The sequence below is a fragment of the Hordeum vulgare genome, chromosome 5H (genome assembly GCF_904849725.1).
Source record: "Hordeum vulgare subsp. vulgare chromosome 5H, MorexV3_pseudomolecules_assembly, whole genome shotgun sequence".
NCBI lineage: Eukaryota > Viridiplantae > Streptophyta > Magnoliopsida > Poales > Poaceae > Hordeum > Hordeum vulgare.
The window spans coordinates 572,319,338-572,342,882 of NC_058522.1; the positions used below are offsets into that span (position 1 = coordinate 572,319,338).

The following is a 23,545-nucleotide window of genomic DNA, read 5'->3' on the forward strand; positions in this document are numbered from 1 at the left end:
CTAGTGCACTCTGGGTCGCCCAGGGCCGCAGGCAGAATCGTTTTTGGCGCGAAAAATGTTGGCCCGCCGAGTCAGCGAATGGGCGCACGGTCGTCGTCCTCATCGCCTCGTTTCCCGCGGGAATGAATGCGAATGTTGCGTCGTCGGTCAGCCTTCGAGTGATTCACGAGCGATGAAGTGAAAGCGCGGCGACGCATGTCCCGTCAGTTCCTGCCACGCGTTCACACGCCGCCACTCCACGTGCCCGCCTGCCCACGACTATATAAGGCGACCCCCCGAGTGGCCACACACCTCTCCCGCTAACGCTCTCTCCTCTTCTTCTCTTCGCGGTCGGCACCTTCTCTTCCTCTTCTCCCTCAAAAAGCGATGGCCGAACGCTACCCCAGCGATGGAGCGGCCGCCAATGGCTTCACCGGCACCTCCGCGAAGACGAGGCCCGCCTCCTCTACGAGGCGGACTACCTGGCGCCGCTGGACATGCGGGTGCGGGAGTCCTGGAGGCTGAGCGCACGGGGCGTCCCGATGCCACCACCGCCCACCGGAGCTAACCGACGTGCGGAGATCGCGCGCATCCGGTTCGGTCTGCGGGAGAGCTCGCGCAACCTCCCTTGATACGCCCCCGACAACAATGCGTCATGGACAACATACTTAGATCGACGTCACGCTGATACGTCTTCATCGTATCTATTTTTCCAAACTCTTTTGCCCTTGTTTTGGACTCTAATTTGCATGATTTGATTGGAACTAACCTGGACTGACGCTGTTTTCAGCAGAATTGCCTTGGTGTTATTTTTGTGCACAAATCATAGTTCTCCAAACGTCCTGAAAATTTACGGGGAGCATTTTGGGAAAATATAAAAAATATATGCGCCAAGTTCCACCTGAGGGGGTGGGCCAGTGGGCCACAAGCCCTGGCTCCGCCCCCCTGGTGGCGGTGGGCAGACTTGTGGAGCCCACACGGCTCTGCCGCCCCCAATCTTAGGTCTATAAGTTCCCTTTCGTCCTAGAAAAAATAAAAAGAGAAGTTTTCGTCGCGTTTGCGATACGGAGGCGCCGCCACCACCTGTTCTTCATCTGGAGGGAAGATCTGGAGTCCGTCTTGGGCTCCGAAGAGGGGAAATCGTCGCCATCGTCATCATCAACCTTCTTCCCTCTCCAATTCCATGAAGCTCTTCGTCGTTCGTGAGTAATCTATTCGTAGGCTCGCTGGGCGGTGATGAGTAGGATGAGATCCATCATGTAATCGAGTTAGTTTTTATGGGGATTGATCCCTAGTATCCACTATGTTCTGAGATTGATGTTGCTACTACTTTGCCAGGCTTAATGCTTGTCACTAGGGTCCGAGTGCCATGATTTCAGATCTGAAATTATTATGTCGTCACCAATATATGTGTGTTTTAGATCCGATCTTGCAAGTTGTAGTTACCTACTATGTGTTAGGATCCGGCAACCCCGGAGTGACAATAACCGGAACCACTCCGGTGATGATCATAGTTTGAGAAGTTCATGTGTTCACTAAGTGCTAATGTGTTGGTCCAGTTCTTTATTAAAAGGAGAACCTTAATATCCCGTAGTTTCCTTTTGGACCCCGCTGCCACGGGAGGGATGGACAATAGAAGTCATGCAAGTTCTTTTCCCTAAGCACGTATGACGACATATGGAATGCATGCCTACATCACATTGACGAACGGGAGCTAGCCACATATCTCTCCGTGTTATAACTGTTGCATGATGAATATCATCCAAACAAATCACCGACCCATTGCCTACGAGTTTGTCCTACTGCTGATGTTACTTGTCTTGCTCTGCTGCTGTTATTACTGTTGCTGCTGCTGTTACTTGTCTTGCTCTGGTGCTGTTACTACTGCCGCTTGCTACTGTTGCTCCTTGCTACTGCTGTCACTACTGTTGTTCCTTACCACTGTTATTGCTCCTTACACTGCTGCTACCTATTACAATTTTGGTTCGCTGGTCGTTGACGGGAACTGACAATTTCCGTCAACGAGGCAACTTGGCGCCATTGATACAATCGTTAGGAATAGTCTGTCGTGAATAGATCGTTTCTGACACTGTTGTTATCATACTACTTTGCTTGCAGATACTAATCTTTCAGGTGTGGTTGAATCTGACAAATTCAGCTGCTAATACTCGAGAGTATTCTCTCACCTCCTGTTTGGCGATCAACAAATTTGGGTCGAATACTCTACCCTCGAAAACTGTTACGATCCCACGTGCTGGTGGGCCGTCAACAACATTCTTCTAGTTTTGATTGCCGGAGAGTGCTAGCAGCATTCTTCTGGTGCCGTTACAAGGGGAAGAACAACTGACATCACACGCCGCCCAACTCGCCGCCACCAACGAGGTCGAGCCCCGTGGCCGCCATAATTCCGAGGGGCGGCGCCAATGATGGGGCGTCCCTGGCCGCACCTTGGAGGCCGTCCTCGAGCATATCGAGGACGGCAACACGTCGAGGTTTGAGTATCCAACGTCGCCAGGCTTCTCCCACCGTCGCGGCAGCTCCTGGACGCCGAGGCGGATGGAGACGACGACGTCCTCATCGTCCGGCTCCCGCTCCGACTCCTCCGGATTGCCGGCTTTGCTCCCCGTCAATCCGGAGCCATAGGAGACGTCGGTAGGGCGGTGCACACGCAACACCGTCATCGTCATCAACGAGCCCGACGCTTCCTCCCGCCTCGTCAAGCCGAAGACAGAGCCGGAGCTCTTGCCTGTCAAGCAGGAGCACCTCGCCATGGCCGCCGCCGACGAGGCCGCCCTGAAATGGAGGCGGGACGACTACGTTCGGGAGGATATGAAGCGCGAGTGCCACGCCGTGGAGGAGATCGCCGTCCATCGCCACGGTCGCGAGGACGAGGACCTCGTCATCCTCGACGAGAGCGACGAGGAGGCGTCGGGGCCTTCGAACCCCGTTCGCCACGGTGACCTAGGATTGGGGTGCAGCTAGGACGGCGACGGAGCGGATGGCAATGGCGACGACGATTACACCACTTTCTACAACCTCCTCGGCATGTAGAAGGCGGCGGCGTCAGGTGACAGCGGCGGGCGATGGTGATGTAGTCTAGTTTTTAGTTTAGTTTTATGTTTAGTTATGTTTTTATTTCATTTTTTATAAATTTAATGTAAAGTATGAATTTTCTTTGAATTTGGCTTGGTTTTGATCAATTTGGAGCGACTTTAAAAAAACAATTCGGACAATCTTTGTAGGGGTGACTGGAACCTGAACCCGAGGACGATTTTTTCGCCGACGCGCCCCATACGCGCTATTTCAGGCCCGTGGGGGTGAACGGGTGTAGATGCTCTTACGGTCTTACCTCAGTCCTGTCCTCATCAATCGCCGGTCGAGAGTAGGGGCGGAAGTCTGGCAGGCATGCATCACTGGAACGAACCCCTCCCCGAGCAGCCAAGCCACCGCCAGGGATGATGGATCGATACCAACCGCAAACACCGCTCCAATACGCTGATCGCCCAAATTTCTAAGTTGGTGACCACCACAACCTCATGAGCGAGCAGCATGGGTATTATAATAGCCGAACCGGACGCGCTGAAGAAGCTATTTATAGGCCAAGAAGGGAACCAACCGAGCGAGGAGGCGCAGAGAGGAGGAGGAGGGACGACGTGCAACGACCGATGGCGAGGACGACGACCAGGGTGTGCCTGCTTCTGCTGCTGCTCGTCTCGACGGCCACGGCGACGGCGCGTGTGCAGCACCGGGAGATGGCGGAAGAGGGAACGAGCCCGGCTGCCGACAGCGCCCCGGCCGAGCAGGAGCCCCCGAGTGGCCACCTCGGCTACCGCATCGTCACGGGCCTCATCGAGAAGTACGTACGCATGCATTGCATTGCATTGCATTGCATTGCGCGCGCTCTGTACGTAACCATGGGCGGCGGGAACAGAGAGATAACCATGATCGTTGGTTTCGTTTGGTTTGATTTGGTTTGCAGGGCTACCGGCAAGAGCGCCCGCCTGGACCTGGAGCAAGAGGAGAAAGTTCTTTAGCCATTTTCCTCCCGTTTGCGGTTAACAAGAAGATGCGATCGCGCATCGCCGGCATGCTGTTTGACTGAATGTCGTAATGTACTTCTGCCAAAAATGATAAGTTCTTTTCCTGTTGTTCACAATATTCACAAAGACTGTTTTTCTCCATTTTGCAACCTGTTTAGAACAGCTAGAGAAAACAATCTAGCTATATATATGTAAGTCGCCTGATTTCTAAATGTGGGTAAGTCAATTTTGATCGTTGATTTCTCTTTTGTCAAGATTTGTATTGCGTTGTTTCTTGGCTCCTTCTGCTGATTTTGGAATTGTCCCTCTTTGCGGTTAGTCGATTGTTTCTTTGGCTGCATGTTTGACTTGCCCCTATTTTGGAGAAGTTGACTTTTCTATTGTGTTGTTCTTGAAGTCTGCCACACATTGCCTATTGTTTTTGTATGTGTTTTGTTTTTGCATATTTGTAAATTTTTATTTTTTTCTACATGTGTATTTTTGGCATGTTTGATTAGTGGAAATATACATAGGCAAGCACTATACAGTGTGCGTTTTAAAAGGTAATACCATTGCCACAAATATATTATTTCTTAGAAAATATTATTATTGTTGTTTTATATTAGATTTCATTTTATTTTATTTTTAAGGGTAATACCAATGCCACTAATTCATTCATTCTTAAAAACATTATTTTGCGAAGTTTCATTATTATAGGAAAGAAAAAATTCTTAGTAAATTATATGCAATTTTCCCATTATTATTTGTTATTTCGTTCTTTTTAAAAGGTAATAGGAATGACACTAATTCATTCTTCCTTAAAAAAACTCATTTTGTTTCTTTCTTGAATGGTAATGCCAATGTTGTTAATTCATTCCTTCTTACGAAACTTTTTTTGGCCAAAATTCCACCTTATTATTATTATTATTATTATTATTATTATTACTAGCAAAAGGACCCGTACGTTGCAACGGGAAAAAAATACCACACACTTTTGATCTTTTTATAATCATTTTGATTTATTAAAATAATAAGCTAACTAACTAATGTAGTCAGTCCTATCCTATTTTGTTGAGAAATCAATCCATTCATTGTTAATTCCACCATGATGAGAAATTGAGCGGGACAAGCAAAGCAAAACAAAGAGGCTACGTGAATCGATCAATGGACTGTTATCTTATTTCACTCATGGGGTAGAGAATGTAGGATCAGATGACAAACTGAAGGTGGTGTTCCATTCTTTGTCTCTACAACAATACAATCTTACATTTAATACATTCATTCATCAGCAAACAAATCCCCACAAAACAAAATTTCTTGCCGGTGCTTGGCACACGGTTGGAGGCATGGGGAGGGGATCTCACCAGATGATGAGTTCCTGCCGGAGGAGGAGATACGATGAGGGGAGCAAGGGTTAGGCACCTCTATCTCGCCATAAGGAGTCGCCGTTGCCGCGCCATAACCTCGGAGTTTCCCGTGTGAGCCATGGAGGCCCGCCTCCACCTGCAAGTACTCCGCTCTGCCGCGCCGCCGCCGTTGTGCATCGAGCAGACGCATCATCCCCAGTCACTGTAGCTGTCGCGTTGATTTGATCCAGAAGCTGTGCTCGAGCGTCGAAACGGGGGCAGCAAGCGGACAGAGGTACGACCGCGGAGGCGGGTGGGTTGAGATCGACAACGGTGGTGGTTGAGGTCGGCTGCGGCGACGAGTGGTGTTGCAGCGACCTGGGCACACGCCAGGGTGGACCAGGGTCGACGCGATGCGCTCGAGCGCCGCAACGGGGGCAGTGAGCAGGGAGAGGTACGGCCGCGGAGGCGGGTGGGTTGGGATCGGCAGCGATGGCGGTTGAGGTCGGCCGCGGCGGCGAGTGGTGTGGCGGCGGCCTGGGCACACGCTAGGGTGGCCCAGGTCGACGGGAGGAGGCGATGCGTGCGGGTATAATTTTTGCATCGAATCGTTTTTTCCTTTTGCGTTGCAGATAAATGATGGAGCGTGGGTTGAAAAACAAAAATTACAGGGTTTTTTAAAAAAAATACCGCGGTGGGTTTTCCAACGGAAGCAATAGCCTCTTTATTATTATTATTATTATTATTATTATTATTATCATTACTATGATTATCATTATTATTTATGATGATTAAAAAATTGTAATTTGTGTTGAAAATTTGTCATTATTTGTTTCTTATTGTTTTCAGAAAAATGTAATACGAATGAGACAAATTTATTCTTAATTAGAAAACTTCATTATTGTATTGTATTGTATTTTATTTTTTATTTGCTTTTATTTCTTTTTTTTGGACAATATGAGTGCCAATAATACATTACTTCTTACAAAAAATTATTTTTTGTGGAATATTACTATTATATGTGTATTTTTACATTTTATAAAAAACACAATTCTGTTTAAATCTGGGCCATTTTTTCGTCATTTATTTATTTCTTTCTTCTTAAAGGGAAATACCATTCAACTATTATTTCTTATGAAACCTCGTTATTTTGATTTTGATATCGTTACAAGTACATGTACTGAAAAGATGAGATATATATATATAGAATTGGCTTACACTCGCCACAAGCTACATCAGAGTCACATTAGTACATTACATAATCATCAAGAGTAAGAGCAGGGTCCGACTACGGACGAAAACAAACGAGAGAAATAAGAACGATGTCCATCCTTGCTATCCCAGGCTGCCAGCCTGGAACCCATCCTAGATCGATGAAGAAGAAGAAGAAGAAGCAACTCCAGATGAACAAACAACGCGCTCGCGTCAAGTAACCTTTACATGTACCTGCAACTGGTGTTGTAGTAATCTGTAAGCCATAGGGGACTCAGCAATCTCATTTCCAAAGGTATCAAGACTAGCAAAGCTTAATGGATGAGGCATGGTTAAGTGGTGAGGTTGCAGCAGCGGCTAAGCATATATTTGGTGGCTAACTTACGAATACCAGAAATAAGAGGGGGAAGATCTACAGATAGTGGACGTGAACTACTGATGATCAAATGAATGATCCTGAGCACCTACCTACGTCAGACATAACCCCACCGAGTCCTCGATCGGAGAAGGAACTCACGAAAGAGACAGTCACGGTTACGCACACAGTTGGCATGTTTTAATTAAGTTAACTTCAAGTTATCTAGAACCAGTGTTAAACAAAGTTTCCACGTTGCCACATAACCGCGGGCACGGCTTTCTGAAAAGATTTAACCCTGCAGGGGTGCTCCAACTAGTCCATCACAAATTACCACAAGCCGCATAGAAATCCTCAATCACGAAGCTCGCGATCTCGTCGGACTCCCTAGTGGAAAACCTCAACTCTGAGATTACCCAAAGCATCACCGGAATCCCGATGCACAAGATATCTCGTCAAAGGTAAAACTAATCCAGCAAGGCCGCCCGACGTGTCGACGATCCCGATAGGAGTCGCGTACCTCGTTCTTAGGACACGACGGATGAGCGATGGTTACCACGCCAAACGCCGAGTTGCCCCGGGTAGCGTTAATAAGCTGCTCTGTTTTGGACCAACACTCATGAGGAGCACTGGCCCGGGGGTCGATTAAATTATCCTCGGGTGCCGGCAGGTCCCTATGCATTATTATTAGGTTATTAGGCAAATGTAGTACCAAAGTTGGACCTTGCCAGACCAGTCTTAATCCAAAACGAATTATCAAGGGGGTCCCCATAACAACCCCGGTCGTGTTAGGAGCGCTCATTTATGGAACATAACACCGGTAGCCGGAAACTAAGGGGGCAAAGGTGGAACAAAACACCAGGCTAGAAAGGCCGAGCCTTCCACCTTTTACCAAGTATATAGGTGCATTAAATTAAATAGCATTAATATGGTGATATGACAAGGAACCCATGTTATCACATGGAAGCAACTACACCTGCAACTAGCAACACTATCAACAGGATTAAGCAAGCAGTAACATAGTCAATCAGTGGTTTGCTAGGTCGAACAGGTTGAAGGTATTCATGGCATTGTTGAGAGGCTGATATTTAACATGTGGTAGGCAACGAGACATAATCGATAGAAGCGATAAAACTAGCATGGCAATGATAGTAATGGTATCTGGGGAAATGGTCATCTTGCCTGAGATACCGCTTGGAAGAAGAATGCCTCCGTGAAGTAGACGAACCGACGTAGTCGAACGGGTCCTCACAATCCGGCACGCTGCGGAACTCTATCGAGACGAAGCAAACCGGAAACACAAATCAACACACAGAATTCACCACACGATGCACAACACATATGATGCATGAGCAGTTGAATACATGCAAGTCACGGCATGACAATTCACACAATCAAACACTACACATTAAGTGAAGTTCAATATGCAACGGGTTGCATATTGACGAAACTCCACATATGAATTATTTAGTTTACTCCCGATTATTTACACGGCAATATTAATGTTTTCAAACATGCAAGAGGTGAAGCGGAAATTAAACTACCTATCTAGACATTTTAAATAAGGTCGGAAATGTCATATAGCACCTCGGGGACGACCTCACATGTTAATTTACAATTATGTACAGATCTGAACTAACACATATAATTGGTTGTTAAACAGCAAAAAAAATAGGTTCACGTGATTCTACGCGTCAAGACAAGCAATCTAGACATAAAGAGCATCTCCAACGCAGCTACGGATCAAAAGTTAGAAGCACCGCAAGATATGATGACATGAATGCAATATGTGTGCAACGGTGGTCACGAGCACTTCTAATCATACAAACAGCAAGAGAAAATGAATCTACACGAGATTCTAAGCAAGTTTCATGTAGGACACGATCAAATCGGAGCTACGGTTCAAAAACTACGGGCAAAACAAGAAATCACTACAATCTGCCAAAATCAGCCACATAACATTTTCTACGCCCCACAACTACGAGCTACACAACTCCGATATAATCAACCAAGGCATGGCACGAAAGAGGGCAAGAAGCACTACTACAAACAACTAACAACAACTAGCATGGCATCATGGATCACTAGGGAAAGAAGACACAAAATGGCATCTCACACACTATTTCAGACTTAGTGAAGAAAACACCTCATGAAAGTGCAGTTTTCGATCTGAAGCAATATTGACAGCAGCAAAACCTATAGCTACGGGACTCGAAATGGCATGAAAATTTACAGCATTCTAGAGAAACACAAGGGGTACAACTAACTCCATTGGACGAACCTCAAAAGAGCAACAGATCAGAAGATGCAAGCAAGATAAGACAGCAACAAAATAATAACAGATCCCAGACTTAGAAATATTTCAGCACCTCCAAATCAGCACTATTCTAGCAACTTGAGGGCAATAAAACCACACCTAAACATGCTTTTCTATTGCAACTAAAAATACCAGGGGCTAGACTAAACACCCAAGAACAACTTTCTAGTTGACAACTCCATCAAACGAAGCACGGAATAAATCCTACGAATTAAACAAAAGGGCATCACGGCAAAATATCGCGCGAACTAACTTGCTCTAATGCTAAAACTAATTGCACAGAAAAATCCATGGGATTCTTTTACCCCGGAAACATATAAAATATATGGGGTTTGCAACACAAAATAATGCCGCACATAAATGCGAGAAAAATAACCTATACGCGGGAAAATAAATTACCGGCAAACCCTACACGTAAAAATACCAATGACCGCTCTAAAATACATGGCATAATGGTCCCTAAAACATAGGCATTTTATCTAAGGTATACGGGTAATCCGGGCACGCGCGAAAAATAATACGGGCACTATTCTAAGGGGGCAGCACGTTACTCTAGGCAAACAGTGGGTCAAACCTCATCAAACTTTTATGCAAGTTGCGAAAACGGATACTATGCGAAATTCTACACCAAATACATATCTAATTCATCGCGATCCGACTTACGGATTAAAAACTACGGACGTTTTAATATACGCCTTTTCTGGAATATTCCTAATTCGGAAAAAAAATCCTAATTATCTATTGGGCCGCACAGACGGGAGCTACATGAGTAAAAATGCACGCGGGCGAGGGATGGAGGTGTGGGCTCACCTTTGGGCCGGATCTGGGCGCTGGCCTGGGCGCTGGAGAGGAGGGTAGGCCGATCGTTGGGCCGGTCGGGGCGCTGGCCTGGGCCGAGGCGAAGGCCGGCTAGCGCTGGAGGAGGCCCAGGAGCGGGGCAAGCCAGGCCGGCTCGGTCAACTCCTCGCCCCGACCTGGATCGGCATGGGGAGGCGACGGACGAAGCACTGACGGCGATGGGGCCGGACTGCGGCGACCGGCGGCGAGCTGGGGGCGCTCCGGCGCGGCGGCGGCGAAGCACAGGCGACGAAGGGGGCGCGCAGAGGTCCTCGGGGCGGCGGCCAGGGGAGATCGAGGGCGGCGCGCCATGGCGGGGCTGCCAGCTCCGATGAGCTGTTGCTGTTGCTGGCGGCGCGACAGGGTCCGAGGCGGCGGGGCTCCGGCCGGTGGTGGCTCCGGCGATGCCACTGGCTGCTGCAGGGCGGCGCGGTGAGGCGCTCGCGGCGGCTGGCGGTGGCGCGATGGGAACCAGGGGAGGCACGAGGGGAGGCCTCGGGCAAGGCGGCGGCGGCGGATGGGCTCGGCCGGGCCCGATCTGGGCCTGGCGGGCCGGCGGCGCTGGGGAGGAGAGAGGAGGAGGGTTGGCTGCGCTAGGGTTAGGTTTGGCACGGGAAACGAGGTAGGGGGAGAGGGGGCTGCCTAAAATAAGCACGGGGTCTATATATAGACAAACGGGGGGCTAGGTTACCCGAAATCGCGTTCCGGATCCAACCCCGCGGGGTCGGATTCGAACGATTCCGCACACGGGAACGGGTACGTGGCCGTGTAGGTTGGTTTACCGGAGACGAGAGGGAGAACGGGCGGCGCGGCAACAAATTATAACACACCGAAAGACGTCTGACGGTAGACCGAATACGGTGCCGCTACGGTCAACCGTTCGGGTACCAGACGGTCTCCGATCGCGACGAAATTCGACAGGCGGCCTAGCTATATTAAAATAAGACCGCACGTCAAATCTCAACCCGATCAGAGAAATTTTTACGCACACTTTTAAAACAGGGTTTCGAACGCTGCCGCGAGCGTGTGTGAGTGCGGTCAGGCTCAGAACGGACAACGACGAGAACCAGCAACTAACAACTGATGCAAGTTTTGAAAACTGGCGGCAACGGCGATGCCGATGCAATGCAGATGATACGGATGAAGCGATGATGATGCGACAAAATAAAATAGACACATGACGAAAACGGAAAGGAAAGGGAATCTTCTGGAACGTCGGCATCGGGCTGTCACAACTCTCCTACACTACAAGAGGATCTCGCCCCGAGATCCAAGAATGAAAGGGGGAGAGGATGAGAGAGAACAAGAGGTAAAACTTAGTCGCTTCTTTGACAAACTAGTGAAACCAACGATCCTTGAAGGTTGCAAAGCGATGAGGAATGATATGAGAAAGAAGCAAGAATTCACGGAAAATTTCGGCAGTACTTAGGTAGGAAAATGGGACAAAAAATTCGATAAGATGGAAGAAATACACAATATTCATGACACCATGATCTTGACAGAACAACAAGATTGACCCAAAAGAGCAACAACACAATGCCTCCGGAACAATAGAATAGGAACTAGCTCATACGGAAGAAGAGAATGAAGAGAGAATGACAACTACTAACTCCAATGAACTTGGCAAGCATCCTTGCAAGAAGAATTGGATGGAGTTGTTGGAAAAACAATAATGAAAATAACAAGATGGTAGTGGGCTTATGGGAACCTTTCAAACTAATGAAGTGACAACCATCCACTAACAGAAACAAGGATTGATTGGGAGAAACAATATATGAACAATTTCTTACCCCAAGAGGATACATTGAGAACTTGGATTAATGACAAGCACCATAATGTTGGAAATATGCCCTAGAGGCAATAATAAATTAGTTATTATTATATTTCTTAGTTCATGATAATCGTTTATTATCCATGCCATAATTGTATTGATTGGAAACACAGTGCATGTGTTGATACATAGACAAAACACTGTCCCTAGTAAGCCTCTAGTTGACTAGCTCGTTGATAAAAGATGGTCAAGGTTTCCTGACCATAGGCAAGTGTTGTCACTTGATAACGGGATCACATCATTAAGAAAATCATGTGATGGACTAGACCCCAACTAATAGACGTAGCATGTTGATCGTGTCATTTTATTGCTATTGTTTTCTGCGTGTCAAGTATTTGTTCCTATGACCATGAGATCATATAACTTACTAACACCGGAGGAATACTTTGTGTGTATCAAACGTCGCAACGTAACCGGGTGACTATAAAGATGCTCTATAGGTATCTCCGAAGGTGTTCGTTAAGTTAGTATGGATCGAGACTGGGATTTGTCACTCCGTGTGACGGAGAGGTATCTCGGGGCCCACTCGGTAATACAACATCATACACAAGCCTTGCAAGCAATGTGACTTAGTGTAAGTTGCGGGATCTTGTATTACGGAACGAGTAAAGAGACTTGCCGGTAAACGAGATTGAAATAGGTATACGGATACTCACGATCGAATCTTGGGCAAGTAACATACCGAAGGACAAAGGGAATGACATACGGGATTATATGAATCCTTGGTACTGAGATTCAAACGATAAGATCTTCGTAGAATATGTAGGATCCAATATGGGCATCCAGGTCCCACTATTGGATATTGATCGAGGAGTCTCTCGGGTCATGTCTACATAGTTCTTGAACCCGCAGGGTCTGCACACTTAAGGTTCGACGTTGTTTTATGCCTATTTGAGTTATATGGTTGGTTACCGAATGTTGTTCGGAGTCCCGGATGAGATCACGGACGTCACGAGGGTTTCCGGAATGGTCCGGAAACGAAGATTGATATATAGGATGACCTCATTTGATTACCGGAAGGTTTTCGAAGTTACCGGGAATGTACCGGGAATGACGAATGGGTTCCGGGAGTTCACCGGGGGGGCAACCCACCCCGGGGAAGCCCATAGGCATTGGGGGTGGCGCACCAGCCCTTAGTGGGCTGGTGGGACAGCCCAAGAGATCCCTATGCGCCATAGGAAGAAAAATTAAAGAGAAAAAAAAGAGGAGGTGGGAAAAGGGGGAAGGACTCCTCCTTCCAAACCTAGTTGGACTCGGTTTGGAAGGGGAGGGTTCCCCCCTTAGGTTCGGCCGACCCCCTTGGGAGTCCTTGGACCCCAAGGCAAGGCTTCCCCCTCATCCCCCTATATATACGGAGGTTTTAGGGCTGATTTGACACAACTTTGCCACGGCAGCCCGACCACATATCTTCACAGTTTTACCTCTAGATCGCGTTTCTGCGGAGCTCGAGCGGAGCCCTGCTGAGACAAGATCATCACCAACCTCCGGAGCGCCGTCACGCTGCCAGAGAACTCTTCTACCTCTCTGTCTCTCTTGCTGGATCAAGAAGGCCGAGATCATCATCGAGCTGTACGTGTGCTGAACGCGGAGGTGCCGTCCGTTCGGCACTAGATCGTGGGACTGATCGCGGGACGGTTCGCGGGGCGGATCGAGGGACGTGAGGACGTTCCACTACATCAACCGCGTTCACTAACGCTTCTGATGTACGGTCTACAAGGGTACGTAGATCACACATCCCCTCTCGTAGATGGACATCACCATGATAGGTCTTCGTGCGCGTAGGAAAATTTTTGTTTCCCATGCGACGTTCCCCAACAGTGGCATCATGAGCTAGGTTCATGAGTAGGAGATATATGCATTTTGCTGCCCTCCTTAGTCTTTTCTTGATTCCGCGGTATTGCTGGATCGAAGCGGCTCAGACCGACATTACTCGTATGCTTACGAGAGACTAGTTTCATCGCTACGAGTAACTCCGTTGCTCAAAGATGATTGGCGGGTGTCAGTTTCTCCAACTTTAGTTGAATCGGATTTGACCGAGGAGGTCCTTGGATGAGGTTAAATAGCAACTCATATATCTCCGTTGTGGTGTTTGCGTTAGTAAGATGCGATCCTACTAGATACCCATGGTCACCACGTAAAACATGCAACAACAAAATTAGAGGACGTCTAACTTGTTTTTGCAGGGTATGCTTGTGATGTGATATGGCCAACGATGTGATGTGATATATTGGATGTATGAGATGATCATGTTGTAATAGATAATATCGACTTGCACGTCGATGGTACGGCAACCAGCAGGAGCCATAGGGTTGTCTTTAAACTAACGTTTGTGCTTGCACATGCGTTTACTATTTTGCTAGGATGTAGCTTTAGTAGTAATAGCATGAGTAGCACGACAACCCCGATGGCGACACGTTGATGGAGATGATGGTGTGGCGCCTGTGACAAGAAGATCGTGCCGGTGCTTTGGTGATGGAGATCAAGAAGCACATGATGATGGCCATATCATGTCACTTATGAATTGCATGTGATGTTAATCGTTTTATGCACCTTATCTTGCTTAGAACGACGGTAGCATTATGAGGTGATCTCTCACTAAAATTTCAAGACGAAATTGTGTTCTCCCCGACTGTGCACCGTTGCGACGGTTCTTCGTTTCGAGACACCACGTGATGATCGGGTGTGATAGATTCAACGTTCACATACAACGGGTGCAAAACAGTTGCACACGCGGAACACTCGCGTTAAGCTTGACGAGCCTAGCATGTGCAGACATGGCCTCGGAACACATGAGACCGAAAGGTCGAGCATGAATCGTATAGTTGATATGATTAGCATAGAGATGCTTACCACTGAAACTATTCTCAACTCACGTGATGATCGGACTTGAGATAGTGGATTTGGATCATGTACCACTCAAATGACTAGAGAGATGTACTTTTTGAGTGGGAGTTCTTAAGTAATATGATTAATTGAACTAATTGTCATGAACATAGTCTAATGGTCTTTGCGAATTACGATGTAGCTTGCGCTATAGCTCTACTGTTTTTTATATGTTCCTAGAGAAAATTTAGTTGAAAGTTGATAGTAGCAAACTTTGCAGACTAAGTCTGTAAAACCGAGGATTGTCCTCGTTGCTGCACAGAAGGCTTATGTCCTTAATGCACCACTCGGTGTGCTGCACCTCGAGCGTCGTCTGTGGATGCTGTGAACATCCGACATACACGTTTCTGATGACTACACGATAGTTCAGTGCAAAATACTTAATGGCTTAGAAGCAAGGCGCCGAAAACGTTTTGAAACATCAGGGAACATAAGTGATGTTCTAAAGAGATGAAATTGTGATTTCATGCTTGTGCCCTTGTTAAGAGGTACGAGACCTCCAACAAGATTCTTTGTCCACAAAGTAAAGGAGAAAAGCTCAATCGTTGAGCGTGTGCTCAGATTGTCTGAGTACGACAATCGCTTGAATCAATTGGGGGTTAATCTTCCAGATGAGATAGTGATGGTTCTCCAAAGTCACTGCCACCAAGCTGTGAGAGCTTCGTGATGAACTATAACATATCAAGGATAGATGCAATGATCCTTGAGTAATTCGCGATGTTTGACACTGCGAAAGTAGAAATCAAGAAGGAGCATCAATAGTTGATGGTTAGTAAAACCACTAAGTTTCAATAAAAGGCAAGGTCTAGAAGGGATACTTCGTGAAACAGCAAAACCGTTGCTGCACTAATGAAGAGACCCAAGATTAAACCCAAACCCGAGACTAAGTGCTTCTGTAATGAGGGGAACAGTCACTGAGGCAGAGCAACTCTAGATACTTGGTAGATAAGAAGGCTGGCAAAAGTCCAAAGAAGTATATTTGATATACATGATGTTGATGTGTACTTTACTAGTACTCCTAGTAGCATGAGGGTATTGGATACCGGTTCGGTTGCTAAGTGATTAGTAACACGAAGTGAAAGCTACGACATAAACGGAGACTAGCTAAAGGCGAGGTGTCGATACGTGTTGGAAGTGTTTCCAAGGTTGATATGATCAAACGTCGCACGCTCCCTCTACCATCGGGATTGGTGTTAAACCTAAATAATTGTTATTTGGTGCTTGTGTTAAGCATGAACATGATTGGATCGTGTTTATTGCAATATGATTATTCATTTAAAGAGAATAATGGTTACTCTATTTGCTTGAATAATCACCTTCAATGGTTTATTGAATCTCGATCGTAGTGTTACACATGTTCATGATACTGGTGCCAAAAGATACGAGGTAATGATGATAGTACCACTTACTTGTGGCACTGCCGCTTGAGTCATGTAGGTATAAATTGCATGAAGAGGCTCCATGCTGATGGATCTTTATACTCACTTGATTTTGAATCACAAGTGACATGCAAATCATACTACATGATCAAGGCCTTGTTTTCATTGAGATGAAACAAGATAGTAACTTGTTGGAAGTGATACATTTTGATGTATGCAGTCCAATGGGTGGTGAGGCACGCAGTGGATATCATTATGTTCTTACTTCAATGACGATTTGAGTAGATACAAGAGTATTTACTTAATGAATCACAAGTCTGAAATATTGAAAAGTTCAATTCTGTTTCAGAGTGAAGTTCGTCGTAACAAGAGGATAAAACTGTTTACGATATGATCATAGAAATGAATATCTGAGTTACGAGTTTTGGTACACAGTTAAGACAATGTGGAAATTGTTTCGCAGTTCATGCCACCTGGAACATCATAGTGTGATGATGTGTCTGAATGTCATAGCCACGCACTATTTGGTATGGTGCATGCTATGATGTCTCTTATCGAATTACCACTATCATTTATGGGTTATGCATTAGAGACAACCGCATTCACTTTAAATAGGGCACCGCGTATTTCCGTTGAGATGACACAGTATAGACTCAGGTTTAGAGAAATCTAAACTGTCGTTTCTTGAAAGTTTGGGGCTTCAACACTTATGTGAAAAAGTTTCACTCTGGTAAGCTCGAACCCAAAGCGGATAAATGCATCTTCATAGGATATCCAAAACAGTTGGGTACATCTCCTATCTCAGATCCGAAAGCAAAGTGTTTGTTTCTAGAAACGGATCCTTTCTCGAGGAAAGGTTTCTCTCGAAAGAATTGAGTGGGAGGGTAGTAGAACTTGATGAGGTTATTGAACCATCACTTCAACCAGTGTGTAGCAGGGCACAGGAAGTTGTTCCTGTGGCGCCTACACCAATTGAAGTGGAAGCTAATGATGGTGATCATCGAGCATCGGATCTAGTTACTACAAGCCTCGTAGGTTGACAAGGTCGCGTACTACTGCAGAGTGGTACGGTAACCCTGTCTTGGAGGTCATGTTGTTGAGCAACAATGAACTTACGAGTTATGAAGAAAGCAATGGTGGGCCCGGATTCCGACAAATGGCTGGAAGCCATGAAATCCGAGAGAGGATCCATGTATAAAAACAAAGTGTAGACTTTGGAAGAACTACTTGATGGTCAGAGGACTATTGAGTAAAGATGGATCTTTAAAAGGAAGACAGACGATGATGGTGATAAGTCACTATTAAGAAAAGCTCGACTTGTCGCAAAGATGTTTCCGACAAGATCAAACAGTTGACTATGATGAGACTTTCTCACTCGTAGCGATGCTAAAAGTCTGTTAGAATTATGTTAGTAGTTGATGCATTATTTATGAAATATTGCACGTAGGATGTCAAAGCATTGTTTCCTCGACGGTTTCCTTGAGCAAACATTGTATGTGATACAACCAGGAGGTTTTGTCGATCCTAAAGATACTAGCAAGTATGCAAGCTCCAGTGATCCTTCAATGGACTGGTGCAAGCATCTCGGAGTTGGAATATACACTTTGATGAGATGATCAATGATTTTGGGTTTGTACAAGGTTTATGAGAAACTTGTATTTCCAAAGAAGTGAGTGGGAGCACTATAGAATTTCTGATAAGTATATGTGGTTGACATATTGTGGATCAGAAGTAATGTAGAATTTCTGTAAAGCATACAAGGTTGTTTGAAAGGAGTTTTCAAAGGAATACCTGGATTGAGCTACTTGAACGTTGAGCATCAAAGATCTATGGAGATAGATCGAAAGCGCTTAATGGAAGTTTCAACAAGATGCATGCCTTGACAAGTTTTTGAAGGAGTTCAAAATAGATCAGCAAAGAAGGAGTTCTTGGTTGCGTTGTAAGGTGTGAATTTGAGTAAGACTCAAAACCCGACCACGGCAGAATAAGGAGAATAGACGAAGGTCGTCTTCTATGCCTTAGCCGTAGACTCTAAAGTATGCCATGCTGAGTACCGCACCTGATGTGTGCCTTGCAGCAAGTCTGTACACAGAGTGATCCAGGATTGAATCACTGATCAGCGGTCAAAGTTATCCTTAGTAACTAAATAGACTAAGGAATTTTTTTCGATTATGGAGGTGGTTAAAGAGTTCGTCGTAAAGGGTTACGTCGATGCAAGCTTTGACACTAATCCGAATAACTATGAGTAGTGAAACGGATTCGTATAGTAGAGTAGATATTTTGAGCATTTCCGAATAGCACATAGTAGCAGCATCTATAAGATGACATAAAGATTTGTAAAGAACGCACGGATCTGAAAGTTTCAGAACTGTTGACTAAAACCTCTCTCACGAACAAGACGTGACCAGACCCCAGAACTATATGGGTGTTGGATTCGTTGAAATCACATGGTGATGTGAACTAGATTATTAACTCTAGTGCAAGTGGGAGACTGTTGGAAATATGCCCTAGAGGCAATAATAAATTAGTTATTATTATATTTATTAGTTCATGATAATTGTTTATTATCCATGTTATAATTGTATTGATTGGAAACACAGTGCATGTGTGGATACATAGACAAAACACTGTCCCTAGTAAGCCTCTAGTTGACTAGCTCGTTGATCAAAGATGGTCAAGGTTTCCTGACCATAGGCAAGTGTTGTCACTTGATAACGGGATCACATCATTAGGAGAATCATGTGATGGACTAGACCCAAACTAATAGACGTAGCATGTTGATCGTGTCATTTTATTGCTACTGTTTTCTGCGTGTCAAGTATTTGTTCCTATGACCATGAGATCATATAACTTACTAACACCGGAGGAATACTTTGTGTGTATCAAACGTCGCAACGTAACTGGGTGACTATAAAGATGCTCTACAGGTATCTCCGAAGGTGTTCGTTAAGTTAGTATGGATCGAGACTGGGATTTGTCACTCCGTGTGACGGAGAGGTATCTCGGGGCCCACTCGGTAATACAACTTCACACACAAGCCTTGCAAGCAATGTGACTTAGTGTAAGTTGCGGGATCTTGTATTACGGAACGAGTAAAGAGACTTGCCGGTAAACGAGATTGAAATAGGTATACGGATACTGACGATCGAATCTCGGGCAAGTAACATACCGAAGGACAAAGGGAATGACATACGGGATTATATGAATCCTTGGCACTGAGGTTCAAACAATAAGATCTTCGTAGAATATGTAGGATCCAATATGGGCATCCAGGTCCCGCTATTGGATATTGATCGAGGAGTCTCTCGGGTCATGTCTACATAGTTCTCGAACCCGCAGGGTCTGCACACTTAAGGTTCGATGTTGTTTTATGCGTATTTGAGTTATATGGTTGGTTACCGAATGTTGTTAGGAGTCCCGGATGAGATCACGGACGTCACGAGGGTTTACGGAATGGTCGGAAACGAAGATTGATATATAGGATGACCTCATTTGATTACCGGAAGGTTTTCGGAGTTACCGGGAATGTACCGGGAATGACGAATGGGTTCCGGGAGTTCACCGGGGGGGCAACTCACCCCGAGGAAGCCCATAGGCATTGGGGGTGGCGCACCAGCCCTTAGTGGGCTGGTGGGACAGCCCAAGAGAGCCCTATGCGCCATAGGAAGAAAAATCAAAGAGAAAAGAAAAAAAAAAGAGGAGGTGGGAAAAGGGGGAAGGACTCCTCCTTCCAAACCTAGTTGGACTCGGTTTGGAAGGGGAGGGTTCCCCCCTTAGGTTCGGCCGACCCCCTTGGGAGTCCTTGGACCCCCAAGGCAAGGCTTCCCCCTCCTCCCCCTATATATACGGAGGTTTTAGGGCTGATTTGACAAAACTTTGCCACGGCAGCCCGACCACATATCTCCACGGTTTTACATCTAGATCGCGTTTCTGCGGAGCTCGGGCGGAGCCCTGCTGAGACGAGATCATCACCAACCTCCGGAGCGCCGTCACGCTGCTGGAGAACTCTTCTACCTCCCCGTCTCTCTTGCTGGATCAAGAAGGCCGAGATCATCGTCGAGCTGTACGTGTGTTGAACGCGGAGGTGCCGTCCGTTCGGCACTAGATCGTGGGACTGATCGCGGGACGGTTCGCGGGGCGGATCGAGGGACGTGAGGACGTTCCACTACATCAACCGCGTTCACTAACGCTTCTGCTGTACAGTCTACAAGGGTACGTAGATCACACATCCCCTCTCGTAGATGGACATCACCATGATAGGTCTTCGTGCGCGTCGGAAAATTTTTGTTTCCCATGCGACGTTCCCCAACACATAATAGCAACAATCCATAGGAAAAGCTTTAGGTGACATCCAAACCAAGATAGCTCAATGAAGAAATCATGGGTTGAAAATATCTCATGATCATAGAATTGGTGGGTTTAATTATCTCATTCTTGAAAGGAAAACTCTTCGAGGCTCCTACACTAACAAGAAGGCTATAATACCACCTCAAAGGATAAAGGAAGAACAATTGCACATATAAATGCAAGAGGAAGGATACTTGAGGTTCTCCAACAAGAATCTTGAAGAACACTTGAGAATGGATTGAAACCTTGATGAACCACCAAGAAGGACCACCGTATACAAATGAATGATGCAAAGACATGAAGGTAGAACAGAATAAGATTATGGCCTTGCCAAGATTTAGATGAAGCTTCACAAAGAGATACTTGACAAAACTTGGAACTCCGGGAAAGAAAAGATAAGAAACACTTGAGAAAAAGGAATTGATATTATGAGCCACTCCGGAAGAAGAATTGAAATCTCTTGGAAGAAGGAAGAACAAGAATAAGATTATGTTATGCTCATCCTTCATCAAATTAAATTGATGACAAGCAACGAATTTAGCATACGACTTATTCCTCTTGAAAGAATCTTGAAGAGAGGGAGAGATAAGCACCACTTGATGCATAATTGAAGGAAGCACCGGCACGACTTCACAATTGAAAGGGACACCACAAATTAATGGAGAAACAAGAGAATCAAGGGATCATAAGCCACCTGAGAGAAAACTTGAACAAGGCACCGAATAATCGAGAGATGAACGAAGAGACAAAAATTGAGAAGAATTTGAGAATGAAAGCTGCAAGCTGAGAACGAACAAAATCTTCTGGATGATGGCCTTCGGAGGATCGAGAATGAAAACAACTCAGAAAAGCACTGGGCAGCAAGAAAAGGGATTACACATGATTGGAAACAAATTCAAGATGATAACACGAAGCTGAAATGACAATCTTCCCAAGAATGGAGCAAGACTGAGAGAAACACTCCTTCGGATTGCAAGTTGAGAATGATGACGAGAACAACACCACCAAAAATTAATGAGACACTCCGAGATAAAGAAGAATGAAAGGTTGAGCCAAATATGAGAATTACATCAAATAGATCTTGAAGAAGTAATATGACTGATGGAAATCATACTGACGTCATAGTTGAGAAGATTTAATGATCTCCGGGAAAAGATTAAAAGAGCCAGGTAAAATCTTGGGAAAGAACCTGTGGGTTATGGGGCCACTCAAAGAAACCACCGTTAGAAAAGATTGCTTAGAAGAGAGATATTGCATCAGTACAAATGAAAACTAGATGAGGTTGAAAACCTCAAAATAATTGAAAAGACTGGAAAGAAGAACTACAGAGATAACTTCAACGCTCCGGATCAAAAAGAGAGAAATAAATACCAAGATAGGCTCATAAAAATTTCCGACATGGGAAAGAATTACAAGGATAAATAGGATATGATGAACATGGACAACTGAATTAAATTCACCGGAAAAAGATAACCAGGTAGAAGGAATGATGAACTAGAACTCTTGAAAATCTACACAACGAATCACCGGGTAAGAGAGAAAAGAAAACACAGCGGAAGCACAATGAAAAGAAAATTGAATCACTGAAGAAAAGGGTGGGAGGGCGGGAAAAACAAAGACAACATGGGACATATGAGATGAACTCCGGAATAAAACAAGAGAATGATCTTGCAAAAATTGGAGAGGATTGAATCCACTTGGAGAGAAACACACCGGTTGGAAAAGAATTAACATGACGACTACGGTTGACAATGAATGATAAGACAATTGATTTGAGCAAAGAGAATTAGCATTCCCACAAAAATATGAGAACACCGCTTAGAGAAGATCTGAAATCACCACTTGACATTGAAGCAACTTGAATTACCATATTTAACAAAACAAAGGATGAGGCTTATGAAACAAGCCAGAACAAACTCATGAGAAAGATTTCGTCCGATATTTTCGTGGACAGGAATCCACTAGATGTCGAACCCCAACCTAACATCATGCATTTGTTGGAAGATTGTCCTATAAGCAACTACTTGAATTCCCACCTATGAATTCCCGAAATATCTGGTCATGCAATCTGGTACACGGATACAAGGAGTATATTCACACAACTCCTATACTAACCCGTCACTTGTATCACATCCGTCAACACACGACCAGAATCTCGGACCTTCATCTACAACAGACCCTCGTGATCACAACGATACAAAATTCCACGAGTGTGGGGGGGGCGCACCAGCCCACCTAGGGGCTGGTTCCCTCCCGCACTTGGCCCATCTAGCCTCCTGGGGTCGTGGCCCCCTTCTGCTGGACCCCCGGGGTCACTTCCGGTGGTCCCGGTACGTTACCGATGACGCCCGAAACACTTCCGGTGTCCAAAACCATCCGTCCTATATATCAATCTTTACCTCCAAACTATTCCGGAGCTCCTCGTGACGTCCGGGATCTCATCCAGGACTCCTAACAACTTTCGGTAACCTCGTATAACAATTCCCTATAATCCTAGCATCATCAACCTTAAGTGTGTAGACCCTACGGGTTCGGGAGACAGGCAGACATGACCGAGACACCTCTCCGGCCAATAACCATCAGCGGGGTATGGATACCCATGGTGGCTCCCACTTGCTCCACGATGATCTCATCAGATGAACCACAATGTCAAGGATTCAATCAATCCCGTATACAATTCCCTTTGTCTGTCGGTATAGAACTTGCTCGAGATTCGATCGTCGGTATACCTATACCTTGTTCAATCTCGCTACCGGTAAGTCTCTTTACTCGTTCCGTAGCACGTCATCGTGTGACTAACTCCTTTAGTCACATTGAGCTCATGATGATGTTCTACCGAGTGGGTCCAGAGATACCTCTCCATCACACGGAGTGACAAATCCTGATCTTGATTCGTACCAACCCAACAGACACTTTCAGAGGTACCCGTAGTGCACCTTTATAGTCACCCAGTTACGTTGTGACGTTTGATACACCCAAAGCACTCCTACGGTATCCGGGAGTTGCACAATCTCACGGTCGAAGGAAATGACACTTGACA

The 23,545-nt window shown here is 45.7% G+C and overlaps 1 protein-coding gene across 1 annotated transcript; it reads left to right on the forward strand.

Moving 5' to 3' along the window:
• Nucleotides 1-3,575: 3,575 nt before the first annotated feature.
• LOC123451974 lies at nt 3,576-4,257 on the forward strand. The gene is made up of 2 exons (XM_045128545.1): nt 3,576-3,835; nt 3,959-4,257. The coding sequence occupies exons 1-2, from the start codon at nt 3,645-3,647 to the stop codon at nt 4,011-4,013; spliced, it is 246 nt and encodes an 81-aa protein (XP_044984480.1). The 5' UTR covers nt 3,576-3,644; the 3' UTR covers nt 4,014-4,257.
• Nucleotides 4,258-23,545: the final 19,288 nt, after the last annotated feature.

Coding starts and splice junctions, on each gene's coding strand:
- LOC123451974 (XM_045128545.1), top strand. CDS start 3,645: ATGGCGAGGACGACGACCAGGGTGTGCCTGCTTCTGCTGCTGCTCGTC. Junction 3,836..3,958: donor GTCACGGGCCTCATCGAGAA/GTACGTACGCAT, acceptor TTTGGTTTGCAG/GGCTACCGGCAAGAGCGCCC.